General features: G+C 36.2%; 2 protein-coding genes across 4 annotated transcripts; both read right to left on the bottom strand.

Moving 5' to 3' along the window:
• Positions 448-1,665, bottom strand: LOC104698731 (10 kDa chaperonin, mitochondrial-like). 3 transcript variants are annotated; one of them, XM_019246466.1, is made up of 4 exons: positions 1,520-1,665; positions 1,286-1,425; positions 779-833; positions 448-683 (listed from the first exon to the last, which is right to left on the bottom strand). In XM_019246466.1, the coding sequence occupies exons 1-4, from the start codon at positions 1,622-1,624 to the stop codon at positions 462-464; spliced, it is 522 nt and encodes a 173-aa protein (XP_019102011.1). In that variant the 5' UTR covers positions 1,625-1,665; the 3' UTR covers positions 448-461. The 3 variants fall into 3 exon arrangements, with proteins under 3 accessions (XP_019102011.1, XP_019102012.1, XP_019102013.1); XM_019246467.1 differs by lacking the exon at positions 448-683 and adding an exon at positions 969-997; XM_019246468.1 differs by lacking the exons at positions 448-683; positions 779-833 and having other exon boundaries at positions 1,282-1,425.
• LOC109133292 (10 kDa chaperonin, mitochondrial-like) lies at positions 1,632-2,832 on the bottom strand (the record flags this gene model as incomplete). The annotated part of the gene is made up of 4 exons (XM_019246287.1): positions 2,707-2,832; positions 2,221-2,288; positions 1,909-1,972; positions 1,632-1,814 (listed from the first exon to the last, which is right to left on the bottom strand). Coding segments are annotated over exons 2-4 (303 nt in total), but the record flags the coding sequence as incomplete, so codon positions are not given.

Below are 9,312 nucleotides of genomic sequence, written 5' to 3'. Positions count from 1 at the left end.
CCCCTCCACCAAACTGAGCTGAGAGTCCGCTAAGTAGTCGAGGAGGGTAGACCAATGCGTTGTGTACCGTGTTTGCATCAACCCCTTTGCGAGAGCCTCCCACACCCGAGAGACAAAAACACAAGCAAAGAATAGATGATCCCGGGTTTCTAAAGCGTTTGGAAAAAAGACACAAGTTTAAGGAAAGCCTGATACCATTTAAGGAAAGCCTGATTCCATTGATAGAGATTGTTACACTATATATATTCATTTACATAAGGGTTTTGTACAATCATAATTACACATATATCCTCTGTTTTACTTCTCTTCTCTATAACAAGTACCTGCCGCACCACCATTCCACGTGACCATGTGGGCACCCGTTGCGAGCCTATCTAATGAAGCCAACCACACACAAAAAGAGAACTTAGGTGTTTCATGAAGAAACCAAACACCCATGTGCCATGACACCGTGCTAGAGGTTACCCGTATGTGATTCCAGGTGTCCCGTGTGGAGAACTTTGGACGAAAAATATCGTGTTTTCCTTTCCATAAAACTCTTTCATCTCTATTCTGGCGTTGTTGCCACTGTAAAGCGAGAGCATCCTCAATAACGTTGAGATGATAAGCCCGGTGGCGTCGTCGGCGTCTAGTCCACGCCTCAGCAACAGAGCTAGTCCACCCGATCCCCAAATCAATAACTCCTTTGTAGCCAAACAAACAAGTGTTAAACATAAGTAGTTGCATCTTTGATCAGATCTTATGATATAAGCCGATGAGAAATCTGAAAGAGTAAAACCTTTTTGTCTACTTCTCTGATGAGTTGGGTCCTCTCTTCTTGCCAAAACCAACAACTGAAAGAAGCAAACATATACACAAATCAAATGAGAATCCAATTCTTTGTTATTCATGATTAGCTACAGAATCAAGAGATGATCACAAGCGAGTTCATCATCAGAAACAATCTTTTTGTTTGTCAACGGGCTCACAATGTTTCTTTACACAAAGCAGATGGTACCTGCATCCAATCACACAAAGCAAAAGTTTCTTTACTTGAGAGAGTCTAATTCTTCATTTGTAAAATCAAACAACACATGAATCAATATACGAAAGTGGTGTTGAAATTGGCACTTCATTCCAATGATTAAGAGTTGAAATTATCTGATAATTAAGAGAGACTAACTGATTCAGATGATCTAAAACATCATGGTTCTTTTTGACAGTATAAAAATCATACCATATCCTAATGATCTAAAGGGGGTAAATACAAACGAAACAAAAAGAAAGAAGTAGGTTTCAAACTTACTCGTTCTCGCCGAGCTTGACCTGTGTGCCGCCGTACTCTGGAAGAAGAACAGTGTCGCCTTCCTTCACAGAGACCGGAATCAATTTCCCGTCTTTATCCCTTGATCCAGGTCCAACAGCTACCACCCTGCCTGAGTTCAGCTGTAAATCGCCGAGAAAAAAGCTACATCATTTCAGATCTCTGATGCAAAAATCATAAGAAGATCAACTAGTGAAATTAGATCGGTCATTTTACCTTGGAGGATTTCTCGGGGAGGAGAATGCCGCTTTCGGTTTTAGCAGGCTGGATCACTTTCTGAACCAGGATCCGGTTGAACGTTGGCATCAGACGCTTCATCATTTTTTCTCACTTTCTTCTTCTTCTTGTCTCGGATGATTCGGAAATTTNACTCGTTCTCGCCGAGCTTGACCTGTGTGCCGCCGTACTCTGGAAGAAGAACAGTGTCGCCTTCCTTCACAGAGACCGGAATCAATTTCCCGTCTTTATCCCTTGATCCAGGTCCAACAGCTACCACCCTGCCTGAGTTCAGCTGTAAATCGCCGAGAAAAAAGCTACATCATTTCAGATCTCTGATGCAAAAATCATAAGAAGATCAACTAGTGAAATTAGATCGGTCATTTTACCTTGGAGGATTTCTCGGGGAGGAGAATGCCGCTTTCGGTTTTAGCAGGCTGGATCAAAAGGAAACTTACAACACAAAAGAAGAAAGAGTCAAGTTAATGATGAAATTATAAACCACATGAAACTAAATTACACAGAAACTTCTAAATATCCTGAGCTTCAATCACAATTACTGCTAAAAGAACTAAAACCCTGAAGAGATTTAAATCAGAAACTTATTCTAAGCAACACTTAAACCCATCTCATCAACAAATATAGGGCAACAAACAGAGTATATAAAGAAGAGATTCATGAATCAATAAAAGGAAACTTACAACACCGGTAGAAGAGTAAGTGGTGACACTGAATTTCTGGTCTCCTTGGTAGTCATTGTAAAGCAAATCTACACATAACATTCAACAAAACTCATTACTCATCTCTATAAAACAAAAAAACGAAAACAATCTCACGAGTTCACCAAACACTTTTCACAAATAGTAACGAGTAAAAAAGAGTGACCAAGACAAAATTTAAATTTATACTAAAGCTATGGAGTGAAATGAAACCATAAAGCTACTAAATTTGATAACCTTTCATCTGAATAATTCAAGAGTTAAAGTGAACTAAGAATTCAAAAAAAAAACAAGTGAGCCGAGAATTATTCAAATGTTTAAGAATCCAGAATTATTCAAATGTTCAAATATTCAAAAACCCAGAATTATTCAAATGTTCAAATGTTCAAAAACCATTTTTGTAACTGAGTGAGCCGAGAGATAGAGATATGGGGAGATAGAGAGAGAGAGTGAAGATAGAAATTGTACCTTTGCAGATTGAACAGGGCCACGAAGAGAGAGGATGATGAAATAGAGAAGCTGTTCACCGAGTTTTGGATTGAAATGGCAATTATCCAGAGAGAGATAGAGATGACGAAGCTTTGGCTTAGGAGGCGATGGAGGCGACGAAGAAAGAAGATGAGAATGTTTTGTAATTTTAGGGTTAGTTGTTTTGTAATTTTTTGAAGATAACAAGGGTGTTTCTGTCATTTAACACACATATCGCAACTTTTAAATCGCTGACATTGAATTTATTCAGCGTCCAAAATTTTTAACCGTAGGATGCTGCGTCTGCCGCTGCGTTATGCCGCATCTATCGGCGGCGACCAAACGAACAGCTTAACTTGCGTCTACCGCAGCCGCACCTACTTGCGGCGACCAAACGAACAGCCCCAATGTACCCATTGTCGACCAGCCATCAAACCAAAAAAACATATTTTCCCCATTACCAACTTCAACCTTACAAAAATTTTGTGCATCCAGCCGATGCTTTAGAAGCTTTGACTTGTAGAATTCTTCACTGCCCAGAACGAAGTTTGTTTCAGTAAATTCATCTGCACCCATCGTTCCTATAGGGAATCACCATGAGATAACGTGTCTTCTTGTAAAAAACTATTTGAGAAAATTCAAGAAAACAATGTTGTTGTACATACATTGAGAGGGAAGGAGAAAGAGGAGAGAGATACCAAGTTAATCTTCCCGAGCTCTGCAATCGTCAGTGGGACCGGAGATTACTACTGGCTGGTTCTTGGCTAAGTATCTCTCCTCAAAAGTGTCGTAACTCAAATCGCGTTACCATTGATTTTCTCAATTTGACCTATAATCTCTATTCCCATTTCCCCCAACTCTCAGAATTTTAGTCGCTACCACCGGTGAAGAACCTCCGATCAAAGTAGCCGGTAAAGTTGATAACGACAGGTGAAGAAGAACCAAAGAGACTCGCTAAACTCACTTTAGAAACTTCCTCAGATAAAACGCAGTCTTTCGTTAAAATTATTCTAAGACGCTACGGTTAATGAATTCGTACGGCCCATTTATTGGCCCAATATGTAATGGGTCACTGTTGGTCAAACAGTGACGTGTTGAATTCCAAAACAGGATGGGTCAATTTTATATGTAACGAAAAATCTTCTAATGTTATTTTCTACTTTAAATGGTGTTACGTATGGTTATTATTGGTCAGAGTCTCTCTTTGAAATTTCCATATGCGACTGTTAAGAGTTCTACGGTCAATTTTCAAAGTTACCATTTTAATGGCTTGACAGAATGAAGATAAAGGGTTGGTGATTTTATCTTTATAAATAGAGAAAACTTCGTTCTCACTGGGTAAATATAAGCATTATATATCATATTATACACATAAAGTTTTCAAATTAAGAAGAGAAATGGAGAAGAAATTGAGTGTGGTGGTGATGATGATGATGATCGTTTTGGCTGTAATTGGAACTGAAGCAGTAAATCATTTGTGTATATTCAAATGTGAAATCACATGCCGCGATCCAGAGTTCAAGTCAAACTGCTTTAGAGAGTGTATGGCCAAATGCGAGCATCTTTCATCTACAAATACCTTTCCCTCAACTTCACACTCGCAGTAAATCTCTTTCTCTTTAAACTGTTTCTTTGAATCTATATATGCATGTATGTATGTGTGTCTTGTGTAATAGTAAAATTGACATGGTTTGTAATATATGGTGACAAATAATGCAGGATGAAGACTGAAGGGATGGAAAAAATGCGAGTGCATAGATAATTCAAAAATTCTAGCTACGGATACTTTACGTTTTCTTTTCTTTTTTTTCTTCTACATGTAAACTGATATCTATAATAAGATGAATATTAATAAAAATAATAATAAGTTTCTTTAGATTCATGTGAAAATGGGATCGATGAATAAATATTTTGAGTGATATTATCATATTTCAATTTTAAACAATAAGTATTTTTGGAGAAACAGTGGTGGTGTGGTTGCCGCCACATGGATTCACTCTTCATGTCCACATGTTCGACTATATTGGCTCTCTTTCAGATGAAATCTTAATTTTCGTAGTCAAGAAGAATCTCGGCTCGGTTGTGTTCGGCCACTTGTATTTTTTATTGTTGGGTACAAACCAACGTCCCACATCGGAACATTAGAAAAGAAGTTTCTAATATATAAGTCAAGTCTAAACCTACTTAGTATGAGGTATTTTGGGAAAGAGCCCAATAACAAATCCGTGCGAGTTTTGCCATCTCGGCCCAAAGCGGACAATATCATACTAATGGGGACTTGACTTGGGCTTAGAAAGTCCAACAATTGGTATCAGAGCCTAGGTTGAAATAAATGGACCTAAGAAATGTGTATGGGCTTAAAGATTAGTGTGGGAGAAGCCCCTCAATGTGACACGATGAGAAAGGTACCTTGCGAATAAGGAAGCACCGAGTTAATGGTGACAAGATTTCGCCGAAGAGGAGATCTAAGGTTCGTGGTCCTTGGTTTGAGGGAGAGTATTGTTGGGTACAAACCAACGTCCCACATCGGAAGATTAGAAAAGAAGTTTCTAATATATAAGTTAAGTCCAAGCCTACTTAGTATGAGACCTTTTGGAAAGGAGCCCAATAACAAATCCGTGCGGACTTTGCCATCTCGGCCCAAAGCGGACAATATCATACTAATGAGACTTGACTTGGACTTAGAAAGTCCAACATTCCTCTAGGTTTGTTTACAATTTGTGTAATTTAGTTTGTATTCAGATATAGTTGTCTTTGTTGTGATCGATCTCGGAGTAGAAACCCCATCATCAGGTCATTCTTTTTGTGCTACTAGCTAGTATCACTATCGGTATAACACCAGTAAAAAAAACAAAAAATTTGCTGAGTTTGTTTAGTCAAGTTTGACAATGACACCAAATTATGATATCCCCAATTTTGGGATTTTTTGGATTTAGTCGTACTCTTTTATAAGTGTGAGCCTTTTTATTTGAGACTGGTCTACTCTTTATTGCATGGGATCGTAAGTACCCCCAGAGCCGGCGTGGAGATATACTGGGCTACAAGCGAGGGAGAATATTGGACCTCATAGTTTTTATTTCTAGTTTAATTTTCTTCTTAAAAAAATAAAAACATCTGTTTTAAACATTGACAAGGTTCGAACCTAGGAGCTAAGACTCGGTTTTTACAGTTTCAACCACTAGACCACACAAAATTTCTTGTAAAATCGGCCAAAAATTAGTTAATATTTTAAATGGCCGCAAGCATGTGCTTTGCTTGCTTGGCCTTGTGGCCGGCTCTGAGTACCCCACCCCTTAAAGTTCACTGCTTTTAACTAATAGAACGAGACGACAAAGAACAAGGCAAAATTAGGTGATCAGTATGATCTGGTTATTACTCATTTTAAGTGAAATGATGCACGATAATCCGGTGTGTTTAAAGGATATATGGTTCAATTGTATCTACAATAAATGTTTTTTTTATTAAAAATAATAATTAATGAATTGTATATTTATGTATATATTACAAAATAATAAAATAATAATTAGTAGTACTATAATAGTATAAAATGTATTTTTTGTGATCATGCATGTGCTGTAACGGACAGAAGAAGATAATTAGCATAATGCAAAATAAATTATCTTTTGAATTCAAATAAAAATATATTTCATTTAAAGGTAGAAAATCAGGTATGTAATTTGATTTTTTTTTCTATCTTATTCACTCAATATATGTCACTTTATTCACACAAAATATATATATCAGCCAACGGTAATTTTATAAATTCCATATACATTTTGTAGAGTCAAGTCAAATTTTTTTGAAGCTGCCATATATATATATATATATATATATATATATTTACACTTCATATATGTGGTATTCAATTTGATTTGTTTCTATTTTATATAATAACTTCCCAGTCAAAAATGATTCGTAAAAGAATGGTTTGTCGTAAACTTGTAAATCAGTAGATGACAAACACAGATATTTTTTCTGTAACTTATTATTATTATTTTACAAATTTAAAGAGTTACACATTAGTTGGACTGTTGGACTAATTAGCATAGTCTCTTTCAACCATGGAGATTGTAAAAAATAATTATTGTCTCAAAATTTTTATGTGGTCAAATATATCACTAATTCAATTCTTTTATACGTTTGTGTGGGCAAATATATTTTTTAAAAATAATTCAACTAATTTGACAAACCAAAAATTAAATTAATTATAACATAAAAAGGATTCCAATAAAAATATAAATGGAAAAGAATTAACCAAAAGAGACGCGATGATTTAATCTTCAATAATATGAAACGGAAGTAATTTTTCTAATATAAACATAAAGTAACATAGTTAGAAGACTTACCCGCGAGCATACGCGACCAAATGTACGTAACAAAAATGGTTTAAGATATTTACAATGTTTTTTTAAAAAATTGATTCATTATTTTGGTTGTTTAATTTTTCATATTTAAATGAAATGTTTAATTGGTTTAGTAAATTTGCACTGCTTGAAGAATGGTAATTCTAATATAATGTTCTTCTTTCTATCAATTTAAAAGGGAAAAAATATTAGTCACAAACTGAAACGACTCAACCCGTTTTTTAAAATAAATAAATAATAAATAAGAATAATAATAAATACTCTAAACTAGTGGTACCATATCCACTAGCCTCCTAACCACAACACACACCGCGGATAACATCATAATATCAATAAACCAATAAAGAATAATTCAATACCAATCATTCAATCCAACAAAGTTATAACACATGAAACCATCATCCTAGCAATGTTCTAATAACTCATCTCTAACAACCTAACAGAAGTTAGACGATAATCAACGAGACACTAGGACATCCTCCACTTCATCGCCTTGATTCCACGATCACACTTTGCCTTTACCTGCACCACAAACACAAATTGAGATGCATGAGTATTTTATAAACACTTAGTAAGGCAATCCTCCCATCTACTAGGCTATATACACAAGCAATAGAGACATCTCTAACCATCAACTAACAAACAATAACCAAACAACAAACCAGGCACTGCATCGACCGACACCAACCCATGCATCGACCGACACACACACTGCATCGACCGACGCATGATCGACATAGCACGAAATCCCTAAATGCATCGACCGACGCCTCCACATGGCATCGACCGATGCTCCTAGGTCAAACGCGTTGTCCTCACATTGCATCGACCGACGCATATGCTGAGCATCGTTTTTCCCCAAAGCTTCCCATCGGATCTCCGTTCCTACAACCATTAAACTCGATCTCAAGCCACAAGAAAGTCGCACAAAGCCTCAAATAACGTTCTAACAAGCCATACAACACATAAAACAAGCAGATCAGAGAAATCTCCAACTTAGATAAGCCATGGTCATGCACTTATCTTTTCCAAGAAGATTCTGAATCTCAAACAAGAAAAACACCGCTCCTAGGAAGCTCCTTGGGTCAATTGCACCAAGCAATAATATTGATGTTTATCTACAATCATTAGTAGATGACTTGAAGGACTTGTGGGAATAAAGTATTGAGGTGTACGATTCATATTTGAAAGAGAAGTTCACACTTAGGCTATGTTATTGTGGAGTATCAGTGATTATCCATCTTTAGGAACTTTGTCTGGATGTAAAGTGAAGGGGAAACAAGCTTGTAATATATGTGGGAAGGATACACCACATAGATGGCTGAAGTTTAATAGGAAGTATGTGTATTTGGGAAATAGGAAACAGCTTAGTCCTGCACATCCTTACTATTTGATGTGATTAAGAAAATCAAGAATGACTTCGGCAAACCATTAAGTAGGGAGAGTAAAAGAAAATGAGCTGAGTTATGTGAAGATGATGTGGGCTCAGAAAAAGAATATGAAGAGGATTCTGATCAATGGCGGTGGAAGAAACGATCAAAAAATTTTGAGTTATCATATTGGAAGGTTAGTAGTTAGAACTTACTTAAATATAAATACATTACTCTATGCTAGTCTTTGTTAATCAACTAACCCTCTTGATTTATTGTCTCAGAATTTGCCGGTTCGCCATAACATCGATGTTATGCATGTTGAAAAGAACTTGTCAGACGCTAACGCTATACTGTCTATTATGATGAATAGTGCTAAATCGAAAAATGGAGTAAAGGCAAGGAAATATTTGGACGATATGGGGATTAGAAGAAACTTACACACACAAAGAAATGTATCATGTTTGATTGCAGTGGTTCAGGAGAAATTCTTGCATGAGGTCGTGTTTGTTCAACTGACCCAGATGATCGAGTACACTTCATCCCATTAGGTCATAATGCTAGCAAGGTTTGGGTAGATGTGTCAAAGAATGGAGATGCTAAAGTGTGGTGACCAAATTTTGAAATCGAGTGTGTTGCTGATGCTATAGGTACAACGCTTGCTTGGCCTAATGACAAGATTGAATTAAAGTGATGCAAGAACTTGTTACAATTGTGTTGTTTTGAACTGAACCTTTTTCCTTTTGTGTTACTATGTGATAAGTACTGGTCTTTTGTAATACATTTTGTTACTATTTAAAATTTGTCTTTTATTAGATTTTTTCAATTTTAATTTTGAATAAAAGCAAAATTTATAATATTACAATTATGAC

This window comes from Camelina sativa, chromosome 6, assembly GCF_000633955.1.
Source record: "Camelina sativa cultivar DH55 chromosome 6, Cs, whole genome shotgun sequence".
Taxonomy (NCBI): domain Eukaryota; kingdom Viridiplantae; phylum Streptophyta; class Magnoliopsida; order Brassicales; family Brassicaceae; genus Camelina; species Camelina sativa.
The sequence above is the reverse complement of the archived record's forward strand: the minus strand, read 5'-3'. Positions and strand labels throughout refer to the sequence as shown.

What these genes read in the sequence shown, in the direction of transcription:
- LOC104698731 (XM_019246466.1), bottom strand. Translation starts at nt 1,624, where the DNA reads ATGATGAAGCGTCTGATGCCAACGTTCAACCGGATCCTGGTTCAGAAA. An exon ending in GTCAAGCTCGGCGAGAACGA is followed by an intron (nt 834 to 1,285) that starts GTAAGTTTGAAA and finishes TGCTTCTTTCAG; the next exon opens with TTGTTGGTTTTGGCAAGAAG. An exon ending in TCAGAGAAGTAGACAAAAAG is followed by an intron (nt 684 to 778) that starts GTTTTACTCTTT and finishes TTGGCTACAAAG; the next exon opens with GAGTTATTGATTTGGGGATC.